Below are 19403 nucleotides of genomic sequence, written 5' to 3'. Positions count from 1 at the left end.
CTATAAATGATAGGTTAAAATGTTGCAATGATAAAACTAGGCTTGATTACCAGCTGCTGTTTTGGGAAATGAGCTCGTGCTTGGGAGAGCAGCAGAAATCGAGCTTATGGTAAAAAATACATGTAAAAATTGCCAATATTGCCAGCACCAGCATCTTAAAAATTGAAATGTACGTGCTTGCATAACTAGTGGAGCTACTGGCACACAATAGTGAGGCAGTTCAAAAACTGAAGAGTGAAGTTCTAGGAAGAACATTGCTTATTTTTCTGGCTTTCCCCATTCTATTATTATTAGTAAAATACAGTTTCAGATCAAGAGTTCATTAATTCGGTGCCTCTAGAAAGTGGAAATTCACATTTCAAATTGACTTGAGAACAAAGAACAGCATCATGTTATTGTAACATTTCTCCAGTATTTTTTTTTAACTCTACACAGACTGGGATGGATGGTGGGGGTAAGGGGGGGGGGAGGGGGGAGGTTGGAAAGGTTGCTGGACCCACTTTATAACAGTTTATAACTTTTTCAATACTTCAGTAGAATTAGAAACTTTTAGAAGATCAAAAAAAAAAAAAAAAAAGATAAGAAAGGAAGGTAAAAAATAGATACTGGACTGAAAACAGATTTTCAAATCAAGAGTTCATCTTTGGCACTGGTGCCACTAAAAAGCAGAACTTCAAATGTTCAAAAGGAGATGGCTCAAGAAGAAAGTACAGCACATGGTCGGGTTGTTAAAAGAAATATTTGTTTTTCTTACTTACAATTTTTTTTTTACCACTTATTCTTTTGTGTAGTTTGAGATTACTCTGCTCAAAACTGAAGGACAAACAATAAAAACTGAAAAGTTACAAAACTGTAATAAAAATTGTTGTTAATCCTTGGTTTCATAGTAAATGGTTTGAACCCAGGAGTATCAGTAGTTCGTATAGTGTGATCGTCCGGGTGAGTGTACCAACAACAGTTCTTTTCAGAACTACACTCACCCAGACGATCACACTATATGAACAATCCTTGGTTTGCTGTTGAACAGCCAAGCCCAGTATTGTCAGTATCAATCCAATGTTTTAACCATATTCAGGCCAGGGTGACGGGTGGGTTTGAAAGTCACCACACTCACTTTACCACAGTTCATAACTTTTTCACTATTTCAGTAAAAACGTTACTTTGTAAGTAAACATGAATGAGAAAATGCCCAGTCTGTATAGGGTTACAGCACTTTTCCACATACCATTGTTGTACTGTGGCTGCAAGACACGGACAAGACCTTGAGTTTTTCAGGTAAAGCAACACACTTTGGTGTGGAGCAATCATCGTCCGACTGCCCTCCCAGACGCCCACGAGCACCCTTGCCCCACGTGAACACATCCTTGTCATTGCTCACTGCAACTGTGAAAGTGTCCCCACAAGACACAAAAGTCAACTTTTTGTTTTCCAAAGCTTGTACAATCCGAGGCTCACGCAAACTTCCTTTGCGTTCATACCCAAGCTGTCCAAACGAGTTGGAACCAAATGTCAGGCATTTACCGCTGGCAGTCAGCACTGCAGTGTGTGATGTTCCCATGGTAACAGCTTTAACAGGCTCAGCCATTACCGCCTTAGCAGTTATAGGTTTTAAGGTATGTGACTCGTCAACAGTCTGGTCATCCATGTCCAAGGCCAGCTTGTTACATCTGTTGCTGCCGCAGGCTAACAACCTGTCATTGAGGGCTAATACAAAAGAGCAGTCCACTCCACACTTAACAGCTCTTGCCGTGAAGCCAGGTTCGAGACTCAGTGGTTGTGGGAGCGTGTGTGACTGTTGGTTTCCAAGCCCAAGACGGCCATTATCTCCTCGGCCCCAGGCAAAAAGTTCGCGGTCGGCTGTCACAACTATTACATGGGAAGCACCACAAGATACCTGAGGGGAAGGGGAGGATGTGGGGAAGGAAGAGGAGAAAAAAGTGTGTCAGTTTAGAGGACGCAACACCATTTCAGCATGCTCATTCAACCAATAACAGAAACACACAAAAAAGAAATCTCCTATGCATTTGCAATGACAGGCATCTAACATGTTAAAACTGAGGCAACCTGATAACCTGAAACAACCTGAAAACTGATATAGACTTTGTATTTCCATTATAACTGTTAACAGTAGATGCTTGCATGGTCAATTGGATGACAAGTTTGCAAAGTGTAATTCAGTGAATTGTGCCAACACTGCCTCCCCCCCGCCCCCCCTCACACCTTTCCCCCTTGTTGTAGACCTGTCCAGCTCACCTGTTCTACTTCGAATCCAATCAAAGCTTCTACTATTTTGGCCTGGACAACATCATTGTGGTTCCCATGCCCCAATGAGCCATGCACACCACTTCCAAAGGTCATGAGAATTCCACGATCTATGAACAAAGACAATTACACTGGCATCAATTTCTCAAATTAAGCGTTTACCAATCATTCATTGATAATTAATGTACCATATACCATATGCCATAACCTCGTGGTTAGTGCGCTCGTCTCCAGCTCGAGTGGTCTGGGTTCAAGCCCTGGCTGGGGACATTGCATTTTGTTCTTGGTCAAGACACTTTACTCACACAGTGCCTCAGAGTCTCCACCCAGGTGTATAAATGGTTACTAGTAAACTTAATGCTGGGGATAACCCTGTGATGGACTAGCATCCCATCCAGGTGGGAGAAGAAATACTCCTAGTTGCTTTATGCTACAGAAACTGGGATAAGCTTGTATGCTTGTATGGCTCGTATGCAGACTTTACCTATAAGCCTGGGGAACATACGTTTACGTACAATGTACTTACAGTATAAAGTCACTGCAAATGAGACTTGCAGTTAACGCCTTATTGATTTTGATAGTGTTGCTCCATAACATATGCAGTAAAGTACAAAACGCAAGGAATGTTACCATAAATTCTGGCCTGGAGAAGGAAAAGCCTGAAGCTTTAAAAGATTTAAAAGAGGGACGCAGTGGGAACAATACCGTAATACTGATCATGGGTATGGAGTGATACATGTAAACAGATATTTTCTACGACAGTTTATATATAAAGGTGAAGAATGATCATCGCAGTAAATTTTCCAATTTAAGCAATTGGAAAGAAGAAGCCTGAAAAAATCAGGGCTTCAACGGGATTCAAACCTGTGACCTCCGCGATACCGGTGCGATGCTCTACCAACTGAGCTATGAAGCCACATATTGGGAGCGAGTTCAATTTACTGCAATGATCATTCTTCACCTTCATCTACAACTGCAGTTCAAATATGAATTATTTCATATATACCTCACATCAGTTTGTAAACAAATTAGACTGTTTTTGCACTCACAGTGCAGTATTGTGATCTTACAAGACTGCCAGTGTTCTGACTAGTTTTTGTTACCTAATATCATATTGCATGTGATGGACAATTGTACTGTATTAATCACGAAAACCAAGGGATGAACTGCACGAACCTGTCAAACAAGCCACAAACAAATCCCCACAGGAGACCTGGACAATCGTCACTCCAGACTGCCCCTCAAGGAACCTTGCTACCCACATATCCTCCAACAACATTCCCTTATCTGCTGCATCTGAAGAAACATTCACTGCTTTTTTGTTAGAGTCCCAGATGATCATTCGCCCACCGCCAGTCACTCCTGTTTTCAGCGTCCTCCCAGATGCTACCTGCACCACATCTGAGTCATGTTGCGGCAATGTAAGTTTTGTGGGTGAACTGATGCCACCACCCCAGTGGTACACTACATACTGGCACTCTGGTGGCTTAAAATCTGGAAGTCCCTCAAGGATCACAGATGCTGAGTTAGTGGAACTGGTGCGATAGATTTGATTGCCTGTGGGCCGACTGCTGCTTGAAGATCGTCCACGTGCTGGGGGTATGGCAGCTGCCAAGAAGAACAAAGTTAAGAGTGTTGATAAATGTACATGTGGGAGATGCGTCCAAAAAAGTAGACAGGGGTGACAGTTCAATTGATGAGCTTGATTATACATACCAAGCTAAGTGAAGCTCTATCTCTTGATTGAATTTGAGTAATGTTTGCCATCTAATCAATACACACCACTGGTGTACTCCTAGATTTGATGCCTGAGGGGTGGGATGGGGTGTGGGGGGAGTGATGTTTTCCAAAGTTAGCGCTAGTAATCATAAAGGGCAAATTTGTTAAAGACCCTGGATTGTATTTTCCTGGGCAGGCATTTTCCCATTCTGCAATATCCAATGTTATGAGTTTCCCTTTCTCAAGTTGTCTCACATTACCTTCCCTACCCTTTCTCCCCTTGGGATGTTTGAATTCCCTCCAGCCCATGGATAATGATTCCCCACTACATTTTGTTGTCCGCCTTACGTTAATGCCCTTAAGTCAACTACATGAATGACTACCAGGGCTGTGCTCTAGAAGTGCCCAGGTGCCCCAGGTGACTAACCTTTGCCTTTGGGTGACTAGAAAAACTTACTTTTTTCAAACAAGCGTAAGTGCTTGCCGCCCCCACGATTTCATGGTTAGGAATGTTTGCGCTCCTTGTAATTTTTCTTAGACCACAGCCTTGACTACTAACACTTGTTCTTCAGGGTTAAAGAAAAATGAAGCCTACACTTTACTTGGCCATTTTACTCTTTCAAGAACCTCTTTTAAAGACAAAGGTCATCATGTTAAGGGAGTTCCACTGTTTCAGAAACCTTTCACAGAAGGAAAGCAAGCAACACATGTAGGTACTGTGCAACTGCATGTGTATTTCATGTATTATAATAAAATAACGTTTTTTGTTATAAGCAGAATAATCAAGGGCAAGTATAGGTGTCATTGAGGCCTTAAGTGACACCAGGTTGAGAAAGAGATAGTTGAGGTTGAAGGTAAGTGTCATCAGCTGAAGATGTTTACAGTCAGCTGCCAGTGAAATCAATTTAGCTTCTGCCAAAACTTTACCGCTCACTTACAGTAGTATTCTTCATCATCTTCAACTTCGGGCAGTCTATTCATACCTCTTTGTTCTAGGCTACTTTGCATCCGTTGAATTTTTTGGCTTTTTTCACGTCCACATTGTCTTGGATGTTCCCCAGTTTTAGCTGGAGGATATTCAGTAAGCGTAACCCAAAAACACTGATCCCACTATGGACCAAGTCTGTGGACTACCCTACAGACTGGTCCACGGACTACCCCTACAGACCCCCTCTACGGACCACCCCCAAAATAATAAATAAAGATTTCATTTATGGGTTGTCTAATAGATTACTCTTGTTGGTGAAATTTCAAGTGTTATACTGTGCAAATGTAACAGACTTGGGGTTTTAAAACCTGAAAATAATGTCCAAAAGCTGTTCTTGGCATAAGAAGAAGTCGATGGCAAAAAGAAGGAAAGTTCTTACCTTCAATTCGTGGCTCAGTCTGGGAAGAGTTCACGAACCCACAGGAAAAGGGGCTGAACAAAATGGCAAAGGGAAAGGTGCACAAATTTAGAGGCTTCCCGGTCTTTTATAAACTGTCACAGCAAAGGAAATGGTAAATTTATCTAGCATATTGTTTTCCAACACAATGTAACGTATGATTTGTAACAGGCATGTTTTAAATCACTGTAAACTTTCATAACCGTCACACTGACGATGACAGATGTGCCGTCGAAACATGTTTGTGAAAATTAAAAAAGCCATGTTATTTTTGAAAATTTCTACATTTTTGGTGCTGTCTTGACTCAAATGGTAATGTGTAATGATGTAACTTGCCCAAGTCTGTAACATTTGCACAACGTAATGTTCGAAATTTTGCCTAAAGGTATAGTCTCTGAGACAACCCATAAGTGAAATCTTTATGTAATATTGTTTTTGTTCTATTTTGGTGTGGTCTGTAGATGGAGTCCGTAGGGGTAGTCCATTGACCGGTCTGTAGGGTGCCGCAGACCCGGTCCATACTGGGGGTCCATGGACCAGGCTCAGTGTTTTCGGGTTACCCTACTCGGTCATGTATTATGTTTAGACCAATCAAGCTTGGATATTTGTCCTTAGAATGGAGAATGTCCACGGACAAATATCCTAGCATATTTATGCACCAAATGGAGACCGTTGTTTATTGATCTGCGGCTCACAAAAATATAACAGAGATTGAGATTCCAATGTATAATAATACGTGTAAATTTACCAGATATTCCTGCCATAGGTCTTGGGGTTCTGTTACATGGCACTCGTCCAACATCAGTGCACACATTAAACAGTGCATTCACTATGAGTGGCTGAGCCATGATCTGTCGAAGGGTTGGTCTTTTCGTGGGATCAATTTGAAGCATGCTGAGAACAAGCTTCTTGAAATCCTCACTGTACCTTTCTGAAATGGGAATAAAGTTTCCTTTCATAATTTTCATCACTAAAGCAGTCAAAGTGGTCGCCTCGAACGCTTTCTTTAACGTGGCCAGCTCGTAAAGTACACATCCAAGAGCCCAAATATCGCTTTTTTGATTATACGGTTTACCTTCGCACAGTTCTGGCGAAATGTAACATGGGGTACCTACAACAGAGTTAGCCTTGCTTTTGCTGCTCAAAATTTTTGATATGCCAAAGTCTCCGATCTTCACAATTTTCCTCGTCTTGTTCAAAAGGATGTTCTGAGTTTTGAGATCCCTGTGAAGGATGTTTCGTTGGTGGACATGATGGATAGCCAACAAGATTTGTACAAACAGTCGTATGATTTCGTCTTCGTCCAAAAGCTTGCCTTCCCGTTCTTCAAGAAAGCTGAACATGGTTCCTCCTTGAGCATACTCCATCACGATCATTAAGGCCCTTCCCTCGAAAAAACTTTCTAAATAGGAGATTATATTCGGGTGTGTTAGCCTTTTCAAAACATCTACTTCGTTCATAGCGGCCTGTCTTTCCTCTTTACTCATTTCTTCGACTGGAATTTGCTTGATGATGAAGTGACATCCATCGGAAATACGTCGACAAAGATAAACGGTGCCATAAGCTCCACGGCCGATAATCTTGATTTTCTCGTATTTTTCCATGTTTACCCTAGGCTTGGAAAGACAAACTGCTCGAATAGACAAGAACTTGGCTGGTCTGACTGAGATGACAACATGACCACTGCGAGCGAACCTCGTTTGGAAGACAAGGGAGAGAGAGAGGACTGAGGACGACAACTTTGTCTGTTGCCAACAAATATGTCGGACAAACACACGAATTTTCCACCTAAAATCTTTTAAAAATATGAGCTTAGATGCGTCCGAATCGTTGCGGCAACAGTTCCAGTTAATACAGGAACAACAGCAGAGAAAGCTCCTTGCCAGAAAACAGCGAAAGACAAAGAATTCCGAGAAAACAGCCAAAGAAGATGAAGATGTAACGGCAGAAAACTTTTGGGGACATGACGGGCACACTGATAACTTAGATTTGAAGGTTTGTATAATTTAGTTGCTTTAAAGTCAGTCAGTCGATTTCTTGTTATTGCTGTGCGCCCCTTATGGCAAATATGATTACTATTCCAGGCAGTTCAAAGCCTCAGTTTGTTTCCAAGGCAAAATTAAATATATTTTAGAAGCTTTAGCTAATTTAGTCTAAGTTTTTTCATGCACAGCACATAAGCCTGGCCGTAACGTAGCACTATCGATGATGATCTCAGTGGGCTTTGGGGAATGACGTAAAAAAATAACTGAGTAGAACATTTCTTCTGTTTCAGTTCTCTTAACCTTGGCACGATGGTCATTAAAATATTTCGAAAATGGCGCCTGGTTGTTTTCAGCTAAAATGTACTTGCCCGAGGTAGTGCATCGGGCATTTGTAGGGTGTATCTTTGACTTTTTAAAAGAATTATTGGGCAAAAAGTCCCCTCAGGGCCTGTACGATGGGGTCAAATCAGATCAATAGATTTTCTGTAGACCTACATGTACAGTATAAGCTCAGCAACTTCACTGCGTAGCACCTGTCCAAAAGCCAGCTAGAATTCAGACTAGTTTTTTTCGAGCCCTGTGAATGGCTGGCAAGGTAGTGTATTATTCTATATGGTCTCATTCTTGTTGCATGTACTTAACATTCAGCTTGATTCTGTGGTACCAAGTGATGGAGGTGCGTTCATGCAAAAGGAAGTTGGAGATCTCAAGGACACAATCAGGGTCAGTATCTTGGCCATCTGTTTTGCAATTTAAATCAAGTGGTCAGTGTGCAAACCTGAGTGCTTGATCTTTGGTCAATTAAGCAATTGTGAACCATTGGACCATACCTCCCCTGTTCATCATCTAAGGTTACTGCATGTAGAGTTTCAAGGGCCGATTTTGTCCAAAATATTTTCTTCACACCAAATTCAAGACTTTTATTTCATCTGAATTTTCCCAAAAAACATTGTTTTAAAAACTTAAAACGGGAATGAGTTATCCACAAAAATGCAATTTTTCAAAATACGTCAAAGATCTGCAAAAAATGTGTCAACCCTTGTGTTGAGTAGTAAAATGTGTCAACCCTTGTGTTGAGTAGTAAAAATTTTCACAGTAACTGAACATCTGCAATTTCTCAGACAGAGATCTTTGCTTTTGTTGATTGTTTTCATCTTTTAAGCAATAGACTACGCGATTTTGCAGGGCCTTCGCATTCCCAAATTTGAATGCAAGCGCAAATTGCAGGCAACTGTTTCGTCGCTGCCCTCTTCTAGCACACAAGTTTATTGCCACAGAATTACTGGTGAATTTAATCGATGATATCTGACAAGGCAGCTTCTTCAGATGCTCTTTTCCTCTGCTTTAAAGAGTGTTTTTCTGTATTCCAGTAAAACTTTTCCTCTGCTTTAAAGAGTGTTTTTCCGTATTCTAGCAAAACAAACAGGCCAATGAATAATTATTTGTAACTTAAGTTTATAGTTTTAATGTATAAATACATGTAAATATCCGCACTTGACTTGGCTCACCAATATCCTGCTACCTTTCCTTTTCCTTCTTTTTTACCATTTATCTACTGATTCGGTTTATAAGCTGCTGAATGTTTCACGGCAGACTGATGTTAAATATATTGTACATTCATTCCCAGCAAGAGAAAATAAGGGGTCCTCTCATGAGACTCGCTGGGGAGTTCAAAGTTCCATTTCATTGGTTGGCAGCATGGCTGCATTGACAACCACTTCAGAGAGGTGCTAAACTGTAAATTTCTTTTGCAGCCGAAAACTGGAGACATTATTTTTGCATGAATTACATGTACAGGTCTCTATTCAAATGAATCAACAGCCAAGGGTATATAGATTTATCGGATTTTCATGAAACTTGGCCAAACTGTTCCTCAGATGTAAGCACACAAAAGTGTGATGCATTTACAAGAATTTAAATATTTTTCCTGTGACATCCCATTGAGTAACAGCAGTCAGAAAATTTTCTTGACTTGACTATAGTCCAACTTTAAAAGAGGCCTAAAGCAACTAATAAAAATATTGAAAAAGCCTCACACACTTTGTCAGCCCATTATCTCCTGAGTGATATAGTCCAGTCAATTTGGATGTCTGTGATAACACAATAAGGCTGGTAATTCACTAAAGCAAGTACTGTCAGTTTTGCATTTTAAGGCTTGCGCGTCCCTACCAAAAAAAAAAAATGGCAATTGAAAATATATTGCTATTTTCAGATTCTACAGTTTATTAGCTTTGCAATGATAATTATAATAATCATATACACTGACTAGTTTACCAATGTTTTCTTTAAAGCAGCCCACAACTGGAGGTCTACAGTAACCTTTCAGCAATTTTACAAATTCAAATTAGAAGAATTTAGAGTTATCTTAGTGGATGTCTGTAACAAAGACTTCACATGTTATAGGTTTTGAAAGATGAGAATGGTAGACTCTACAAACTTCTTGGAGAAAGAGATGAAGAAATGAGGATTTTGAGAAAAGCACGAGATGAAGAGAAAAGAGCTTTGGCCGGTGAGAATTTTAACATCTACATATTTATACTGTACATGTATTTGAATGTATAATTTAATTACAAACATTTTGAACAACAGACTAAGAGCATTGACTATTTGTACATGCATGTCCATAAACAAGACGTCTAGTACTACATGTACATGTATTTGTGTTCTGCTGTGCTACTTGACAGTTTATAAATAAATCTGCTGTTCTTAAAATAAATGGTTATTGTCTGGTTGATACCCTGGTTCCAGACGTTTTTTGTTTTCGTTTCTCAGTGAGGAAGTGATGAGTGAGTTTTCTTCTCCCACTCCATTTGACCACTGTGACTGCCTGGGACCGGGGTATTTGGTTGTATGTGTTATATATACAGAAACACAGATTTTCTATCTTACTACAGTATCATCATGTTGAAATGTTTTTAATTCTCAGGTACTGGAGTGGCTGCCGACACCGCTGCTGGCAGAATCATGGAACTCTCAAAGAAGAACAGAGAACTGACAGCAGACTTGGAAAGTGAACGTAATAAATTACGCCAGATGATGAAGAAAATGAAGGAAATGGAGAGAGAGGTACTTGCAATGCATCATTGAGGTTCTTGAATGTTTGAACTTCACAAGCATTTTTGGCAAGTAATGTCTTCAGCGACTTCTGACAAATTAGCAATCTCTTATTTCAATAATTTAACATGAGGCAGCAAATGACTTATTTCGCTGATTTCATCATTCCTCTGTGCTCTAATTGCTTCTTGAACAGCAAAAAATGGATTGTGCTCCTCTTAGACCTAATAAAGCAGGGTTAAATTAGCTAAAATGAAATTGCATAATTTGCTGCATAATGGACCTTTCTTGCCACATACTGAGATTTTTCCAATTTTTTTTTCGCACCCTATTAGAAGTCCTGCATTAAAGCCGTTCGCACTTATTGTTTCTGCGCATCCTAGTACTGCGCACGCAAATTCACACGCCATGTCATGCATCGAGTGTGCTCTAAATAATAAAATGAACAATCTTAGGGCAGATGGCCATTGCTATAGCTTTGCCTGGATTTAATGATCTTGATGTTTGATGACCCCTATTTTTCTTTTGATGGATCATTTTCTCTACCAATTTTCAAGTTTCAAGTTCGAGTTTTTTGCAAAATGTACCTTTGAATTCCATTCTTTTTAGCTCTTCATTTACCTGTGCAGCAGTTCCAAATGCCTGTTGAAGGGTTAAGTTTTGTGAAAAAGTTGGCAACATTTGGAATTATTAACGCAATGGATTCACTTATACAAAATATTACTAGCCTAAGGATAGTTTGTCTCTGTTGATTTATCTTTAATATTTTATCCTAAAAACCCTGGAGACCATGCTGATTTTATACATGCGCCAATTATTCAAAATCAGACTAGTTTTCCACATGCTTTATCCCTGAAAAAAAGTTTGTGACCCCCAATTTTTTTTCATTTCTGAAACAAGTAATTCATTGTCTGACCACAGTAAAAGTTTGAAGAGAATCCATCGAGTAGAACGTTTTCACGTGAACGTCCTTAAGCTTAAAATCAATAACTTTGTTGAATGACTCCCTGCTACAGTGCATGTATTTCAAACTTTTGGAATCAGTTTTTCCCTTGAATGTAGTTTTCAGTCATTTACTTTCAGCCATTTTGAACCCCTGCACTATCTCAAACTATTTTTGTTTCCCTGGAAAGTTCAAAATAGTGAGGTTGAGCTGTATAATGAAGCCTCCTATGAAGATGCTCTTTAGGCTCGTCACGCAATTTTCTTCTCCCATGAAGATTGCATGATGAGCCCAAAGAACATCTACATAGGAGGTTACTGTACGTGTATGCAACAACAATATCCAGTGTTTAATTTGACATTAAGCAATCAGTGTTTCTTTACATGTAGATTATATCATCAGGAATTATACAAAGTCAGTCTGGTGCAGAGTCAAAATCCAAGCCAAAATCTTCAGATACAGAAAAGGTACAGAACTGCTTTTTATCATGTTTCCTTAATTTGCAGATCACATTGATCTTGATATTCAAATTTGACCGTGATTCCTTTTCTCATTTTTTTTTTACTTATTGTGATGCAGTCTCCTTCACAGCTGTTATTAGGGTGGTCACTCAACGCTTATCGAAGCGTGGTGCTGTTGATCTCTGTCTACACATGTCAAGCAAGTGACCTTGTATTAGATCACTGAACATTGCATTTTGTATTGGTTTGTACATTCAGGACAATTCAGAAGTAACAGCCTTGCAAGAGAAACTCAGCCAAACAAACAATAAAGTGGCTGAGTTTAGGAATCAGTGTGAGAAGTTAAAGAAAGACTTAAAGGTTGCACACAAGGTTAGTTTGAAAAAAAAAAAAACTGTTTGGGGACATTGATGGTAACATTTTGCCTCTGAAAATTAACTGGCGGAGCTAGCTCACAGTCCCATTGGGGGGTACTTTGTTAGTCTTTGGGTAGGGATGTGCCGTGTGCTGGTGGGACTCTGAAACCCTTACCCTGCACTAGACCATGATCAGTTTGATTTTACAACAATATTCTAGACTAGGCCCCAGAAACCCCTACTCTATCCCAGTTTAGCTATTTTGTGTGCAGAAACTTAAATTGTTATTGCTCTCGCAGTCCAGCATAGGCTAACTAAACCAGTATCTTACAAAGTCACTTCCGAGTTTCAATTTCTATTCTATTTTTTATCATAACATGTAAATATAATCCCGAGTAAAGCTCCCTGTTCTATGCTATATTATTTATACACTGGCCACTTTCACGGTAATTATAGTCTATTCTAGACAAAAACTCTCAGGTTTCTATACCCTATCCCAGACTAAACTGCCTGAAAACCATGCCCTTCACAGCAGCACATACCAAAGTATATGGCCATTAAATGGGAATACCCCCTGTCTCTCGGGCTCGCAATATACGTCCTCTTTGGGTTTTAGTTGTATAAGGCAAATCAAATTTCATTGTCTTTATTAGCTACTAATTTAGTGCTTGGTCTTCTCTGTAAGATAAGATATTTCTTTTGTTGGCCATATCATATTACATATATGTGATGTCACGTGATGTCATTAAGTCTCACATTTTGCACCTGAGTGTAAGCCAGGAGGCAAGCACAAAGTTCTCTGCTGGAAGAACACAAAACTTATTTTGCGTTTGCTCCTAAGTATAACTTTTTTTGGTCTCTTCATTGCTAATTTAACACTCTATTTTAAGAGTTACCTTGTATGCACATAATTATAGTCTGAAATTATAACTGCACGTTTAGCCATTGTTGTTGGAATACGCGAGCACAATGAACATTCTAAGATTATCTTTCATTCTCTATATGTACTACAACTATCAGGAGGTAATGACTTATTTTGTCTCCGGCACGTATAAACATTCTTTCAGTTACACTCGTCTGATCACTTTTGTTTAACCCGGCTAGGTCCTTGCCAAGGAAGTGGGAGATGGATTCAACATCGCTGCATTGTTGAATGATTCCAGTGGATGGCGAGGAAGACAACAGCAGATCACTTCTTTGCAAAATAAGGTAAGGTGGCGTACAGAGCTTAGCTTGCAGTGACTTTACATTGGAGGATTTCGAAACTTTGAGACGTTTATAGCCCCCCCAGAAGTGTAACAGCTCTCGTAAGCTGCTAATGTTTTATTGTTGTAGCAGCTGTTATTGTTTCAGGGCTAGGGGCATTGTTTCTGTTGTTTGTTCTATTGTTCTCTTAAAGGGTATCGAGCCCGGGGGGTACTTACGTAAATTTCGGATAGGTGTGTGCCGCGAAGGGTCTTAAACCCTGACTCTATTTAAGGATGAAGGACATGAAAAATGACACCTTATTTAAGGCCCAAACCCGAAAAATGGCACCCTGTTGAAGGGAAAAACAAAAACTAAGAATAGCATGGACGGTTCAACTTTATTTCGTTTCTGTAACATTGGAGGTGTACGAACAGTTTCTTGTAACGGATCATCTGTTTTTTGCTTAGCTGGGCGTTTACGTACTGCAATTTTAGCTGATACAGTTAAGGCACCCTATCTAAGGATCACATCGGGAACACAATCCCAACAGGGGCAAAAATGATACCCTATTGAAGTATCGAGAACCTCTAAAACCCTACCCTATCCCGCGGCACATACCTATATAGCCCATATGTGGGTGTACCCCCCCCCCCCGACGGGGATATTAAGCCATTCATGTGACACCTTACGAGAGCTGCTACCTGAACCTTTATAGGCGGCATTTTTGGCGGGTACTGTACGCGCGTGTGCAGTGCTTTGATCGCTGACTCAATGAGGAGCAATTGACATTTCTTGTGTCACGCAGGTGTCTGAGTTAAAAGGACAGTTGAGTCAAGTCGCGCGGAGCGGTTCGGCAACATCTAACAACATCCTCATGAGGTCAGCCATGATGTCACCATCCACAGCGCCATCACAGTACGATGAAAAACACCGCTCAGTGCTGAAAAAGATCGAGAAAGATCGCAAAGAGGCACAAGAGGTTAGAAAAAATTTAACTCTTAACGAACATTAATGAAAGAAATGGCAAAAATCATGCAAAAGGCAAAAATCCCTGTAAAAGTGGAGAGACACGTGAATTTATAATTTACACCAAGCGATGCTGACGCAGAAGCGAGAGCGGACAGTTTGACAATTTATCATTGTAAAAAACAAATTGTCGTCAGTTTTTCATTCGTCTGTCCCGTTATTAACAATTAATTTCGTCATAGCATTGTCAAGTAGTCAGTGGATCCACTCGACTGTCGTCTCGTGGATCCACAGCTACTTTGACTATGTTATGAGGAAGTTCATGATCAATAACAGGGCAGACGCATGAAAAATTGACGTCAATTTGTTAAATCGAAAGCATAAGCACCACAGGTAAGTTTGAAAACCCGTAATCATACTCAGTCTTATACTCGTGTTCCGATCGAAAGGGCCATGACTGTCCTGACTGGAGATGAAATAGAGAAGGCCTTTCTCTCCCTCCCCCGCCCCCCCCCCCCCCCCTTTCCCGCCCGGAGACTACATTGTAGGTTTCCTTCGCAAACCTGTCAAATGATCATAGACGACTTTTCATTGCTCTTCATCAGAAAACTCAGGCGGAGTTAGAGAGCCTGGAACAAGAACACACCAAACTACTACAGAAACACGACGCAGCCAAGGCTCGTAACAAGGTGCTGGCCAGCGACTTGAAGGGACTGAAGGCTCAAGTACAGACGCTGCTGGAGAAAGGCGCCCATGATGATGAGCTCATTGCTGCACTGATGGTAATGTTAATGGACCTTTTGGGTGATATGGCGGCCATTTTGATTACATTGTTTCCACTACCTATTATGGGATGCTCAAGGGGCAGATTAGGACGTATTTGCCCCCTCAGTATCCCTTAATAGCCATTTGAAACGATAGTATTTTAAAATGGCCACCGTATCGCGGAAAAGGTCCATTGATTAAGAGTGGATCAGATGTCTGTTTAGTTTACTCCGCAGTCGTTTTTCAGGGATGCCACGCCTTCTTTGGGGAAGCTTTGCGTGACATCCCAAAAAAGACTAATGTCTGCTAAAAGTCACGGTTATCGCCAAATGCTAAACTCATTCGCTATTAGCTAGTAACGTCACGCTTCTCCTAACTCTCATGTGCCGGGACAAATATTTGCTTTCCTCCACACTCCAAAATGACGATGTACTGATTATCACTAGGCCAAAAGGAAGCTTGATTCACGACCTACGTTGTATTGGATGTAAACAAGATTTATTTACTTCTTGTGTTCCTTTGCAGAGGGAACAGCAACAGCTCAAGAGTGCAGCAAGTAAAAAAGAAACTCCACCGTCCCCGAATGTTTTAGGTACGCCTCAGGACAAGGCCCAAATAGAGCATCTGAAACAGGCGTGCCAGGAACGGGACGGACGAATACAGCAACTAGAACAAGAACTGGGTAAGGCAAGGCAAGCACTGCAAAACACGACAGAAAAGTACCGGGAATTATCAGAGCGGGAGACCAAATCTGTGGCGTGTAGTACGGAAGATTTACAAACTATGGAAGAAAGATTAGACCGAAGTGCCCCACGTTACGACGATGCCCCTCAAGGCCCCTTATACAGAGGAACAACACCTGTCTATGGCTCTGTGAACGGTTTTGTAGAAGGCCCGTTGTTTAGAGGGCCTTTCGCAGATAGCGTCGAGAACGGTGGGCCTCAAAATAACATGCACGTGACACATAAGGGACACGCGACTGCTTCACAACTCCAACGAGAAGGACCCAGTCGAACCCAGGTTTCATCGGTTCCCGGCAGTCCAAATCGACGGCATTTAGTGTCCAGAACAAGTGTGAATGGCATGTCGGGAAGAGGCTCTGCGCAGGGATACCAGCTTCCTCCCACACCACCCAGCGGAGGGCGAGGAAGCAGGGCACGAAGGAATAGTGCTGGGAACAGGTAAACGGTAATACTTCTTTCTGTTTTCCATTAGGGCGGGTTTTCATTTGTTTTGCTTCCTACATCTGAAGCAGTACCAGTCATTCCGGACACAAAATACGTGCAATAATTAGAACACGACGAAACAAACGCGTTTTGTTTGCCTAGCACCTGGAGACGTTTAGTGTCAGTAGTGGCGAGAGAACAACATGACGGTGCAAAGCGCGGGAAAACATTTCACCGGCGACACTGAAGCGCAGGAAAACATTCCACTAGCGGCACTTAAGCTCGGGAAAGCATTCCACCGACTGCAGGGAATATCGTACTCCTAATTTGTTTTTTAATGACTGGTGGACTACAAACTATATTCAAGGCAACTCAAAGTCTGTTGTCATTTTTCTGAATCTCGATTGGTCGAAGAAAGAAATGAACGACAACTTCGCTTCGATTGCTTCATAGTATTGCTCAATAAAATCATTACTGCAAGAGTATTGTCTTAGTCAAGTTTTGTAAAGCCACCGTGACACAGTTCATGGTTCCGTTTAAGAATTTACATCCTAAGGGGTGGACCACTGGACTTTTCAGGGGGAGTGTGGATGATTCGGTTTCACGTTTCATGCACTAGGAATATTTTTCTTAAGATTTATGTATGTAGGTTATTTTTGTTGGCAGTGGTCGTGTGCATGATTTTTTTTGGGGGGGTGGGGAGTGCAAGTATGCGTGCAGGTTAATTTTTTGCTAAAATCACCCACCCCTCCCTCAATGTTGAATTGTTTCAGCGAGGAAATCCAGGTATTAAGATCTCAAGTACAGGAGAGCAAGTCGTTGTGTCAAGCCGCTGAAGTTGAGAGGGATCGACTGTTAGAACTGGTGACTCTCCTGCAGAGAAGGTGAGATTCATGGGTAAATCAGAGGGACGAGGAGGGAGGAGAGGTAGGGGGCGGCATTGTTGGAAAAGAAGGGGGAATAGGCCAATCCAACATTTTATTAAGCCTCAGAGCCAGGTTAGAATTTTAGTATTTTGCAAACTGGCCTATTGAAACACATAGAGTATTTTCTAAACCGAAGGTTTTTCTTTTTCTTTCAAATAGAATAGTGTACTGTGGTTTAGGTTACATGCACTCTGTTTACCGAAACCTAGACAGGTTTGTAAGCTGTTCGCATGCAGTGAAACATCGCTTTCTCTACACGCATTTTCAGAGTTGATGAAGCTAAAAACAGCGAACTGGAGACGACCAACAAGTGGCAACAGGAGCGACGTCAAGTGGCCCACATGGAGAAGCAACTGAGCCGAGTGCAGTCAGGACAGGGTGTGGCCAAGGGAAGGGGGAAGGGATATAGTACAGGTAGTGCGGTACATGAACGACAGGCAAAGACAGAGGACGTGGATGAACTTTCGACTAGGTAGGACAAATACTTGTTGACTGTCAGCTTGTCGTCTGATGTTATGCATGAATAACGCCAAAATGTGATAAGAACAAATTAATGAATGTGACAGGTCCTCTCAACATGTTTTTATGCGCTCTGTGCATTTACGCACCGTCGAAAAAAAAAAATTCCAACCAATCGATTCCCACAGTAGTTACTGTGGTGTCGTGAATGGATACAGCTTCATAAACGGTCCAATAACGAGCAAGATAGTGTCTGGACGCGAGAACACCTTGATCCTTTACTGCAAGCTTACTAAAGACGACAACTTAGTAAGAGTAGCGTTTGTTCCATCATAAAGTGCGCCGGATAAACGTTCTGAATTATTGCTTTGCGACAAACGATATTTTTGACTCATGCTTTCATCTCTCGAGCTATGGATGAATTTAGTGCTCGATGTTTTATGTTGCCCGTTTATTTACGCTAATGTTAACGGCTCGCTTAGTATGGTTGTGTTCTCTCATCGCAGGCTCGCTATCCAAACAGACGAAAACGACGCTTTGAAAGAAGCACTCCGTTCAACGCTGAAAGCGAAAGAGGAGGACTTGAAATTCTACCAAGAGATGATGGATCAGACCAAGAAGATATTCTTACAAGGCCTGAGGCAGTTCAGACAAAACTCTGCACCCAGCTAATTAAAATTACGAGTATTCAGGGATGTCGGTTGTATATATTTATCCCAATGCAGCCTCTGTGATCGAAATAAAGTATTATACCAGAAAACTTGAACCTAGTACTATTTACTCAATTTGTTTGAGAGACACCATCAAACTAAACCAGAGATTTGGGTTGGGGATGGGGCTTTCAAGCCTTCTGCTTCCCCCCACCCCACATCTCACGGACGTACGGCTTGGCACCGTGCCTTTCATAAGCAGCTACCAACTTTCAACCCCACCCCCTCCCCAAGGCCCCAGATATGCTTGAAAAAAGCAAATGGGCTCAGAATTTAGTTCTTAACGAATCGTGCGCTTTGTTTGTTTGTTTGTTTTTTTCCTTTTGTTTTGTGGACTTGGTTTGTCTGTTTATGTTTTTTTCACAACTAGAGGCAACTACAGTTAAAACTATTTCCATTTTATATCGTCACGGTGAGCTCTAAGACTGACGATATTTCAAGCGATGAACGCAGAATTTTACTTGTTTGGAGTCATTATGTTTTGAAGAGAGTTTCATCACGCGGCATTGTTAATCTCTTCGGAGAAGCAATCTCTTGTAATTCATAACAAAGAGAAGCCAATTTTTGACATCTTCTGAAAACGACCCACCACGCCACCTCAGATGTAAAAATTGTCCCTCGGGGCCTCCTCTCTTAACCTGGAGACAAAGGTTTGCTTATTTCCGGTGCTGCATACATACATACGTAAAGCACGGTACCTGCATGGTACAAGTTTTTTTCACTTTTCACTTCACGCAGCAATAGCATCAATATGATGACCGATAAAATTCTCGTTTCCAGAGCGGCCAGTCTCTTGTGGTCTCCTTTTCCTCGTGCCAAGGCCTTACCGGGTCAGAAGGACTGGTGACTCTGGGTACAAGAGTGAATCATGAACCTGACTCGCAACTCACATAGGGGACCTGGTAAAAATCACTTACGTCACGTATCGCTGTCATGTCAATTAACATGTGATAATTAATCTGGCTTTTCTCGGAAAGATAGTTTCGGAAATTACAAGAGCATTTCCCAGAATCGTTGAGGATTCTTGGAGAGGGATCTGTTTGTTGACATTTGCGCTG

The 19403-nt window shown here is 41.2% G+C and overlaps 2 protein-coding genes across 2 annotated transcripts; one reads left to right on the top strand and one right to left on the bottom strand.

Annotated features, from left to right (window-relative positions):
• Positions 1-565: 565 nt before the first annotated feature.
• On the bottom strand, positions 566-7052 carry LOC145486418 (serine/threonine-protein kinase Nek8-like). Its single transcript, XM_081465080.1, has 4 exons — positions 6115-7052; positions 3439-3870; positions 2254-2372; positions 566-1894 (listed from the first exon to the last, which is right to left on the bottom strand). The coding sequence occupies exons 1-4, from the start codon at positions 6968-6970 to the stop codon at positions 1205-1207; spliced, it is 2097 nt and encodes a 698-aa protein (XP_081321206.1). The 5' UTR covers positions 6971-7052; the 3' UTR covers positions 566-1204.
• Positions 7053-7092: 40 nt separating this feature from the next.
• On the top strand, positions 7093-18544 carry LOC145486417 (coiled-coil domain-containing protein 13-like). The gene is made up of 13 exons (XM_081465079.1): positions 7093-7361; positions 8000-8074; positions 9755-9860; positions 10278-10417; positions 11738-11815; positions 12068-12181; positions 13270-13374; positions 14159-14332; positions 14925-15101; positions 15610-16265; positions 17024-17134; positions 17445-17648; positions 18142-18544. Exons 1-13 carry the CDS (start codon positions 7173-7175, stop codon positions 18305-18307), a joined length of 2295 nt encoding a protein of 764 aa, XP_081321205.1. The 5' UTR covers positions 7093-7172; the 3' UTR covers positions 18308-18544.
• The last annotated feature ends 859 nt before the right edge of the window (positions 18545-19403 follow it).

This window comes from Orbicella franksi, chromosome 5 (genome assembly GCF_964199315.1).
Source record: "Orbicella franksi chromosome 5, jaOrbFran1.1, whole genome shotgun sequence".
Taxonomy (NCBI): domain Eukaryota; kingdom Metazoa; phylum Cnidaria; class Anthozoa; order Scleractinia; family Merulinidae; genus Orbicella; species Orbicella franksi.
The sequence above is the reverse complement of the archived record's forward strand: the minus strand, read 5'-3'. Positions and strand labels throughout refer to the sequence as shown.

What these genes read in the sequence shown, in the direction of transcription:
- LOC145486418 (XM_081465080.1), bottom strand. Translation starts at nt 6,970, where the DNA reads ATGGAAAAATACGAGAAAATCAAGATTATCGGCCGTGGAGCTTATGGC. An exon ending in GTTTGTGGCTTGTTTGACAG is followed by an intron (nt 2,373 to 3,438) that starts GTTCGTGCAGTT and finishes CTTTGTTCATAG; the next exon opens with ATCGTGGAATTCTCATGACC. An exon ending in TTGGATTCGAAGTAGAACAG is followed by an intron (nt 1,895 to 2,253) that starts GTGAGCTGGACA and finishes CCTTCCCCTCAG; the next exon opens with GTATCTTGTGGTGCTTCCCA.
- LOC145486417 (XM_081465079.1), top strand. Translation starts at nt 7,173, where the DNA reads ATGAGCTTAGATGCGTCCGAATCGTTGCGGCAACAGTTCCAGTTAATA. An exon ending in AGAGAAAAGAGCTTTGGCCG is followed by an intron (nt 9,861 to 10,277) that starts GTGAGAATTTTA and finishes TTTAATTCTCAG; the next exon opens with GTACTGGAGTGGCTGCCGAC. An exon ending in TGAAGGAAATGGAGAGAGAG is followed by an intron (nt 10,418 to 11,737) that starts GTACTTGCAATG and finishes CTTTACATGTAG; the next exon opens with ATTATATCATCAGGAATTAT.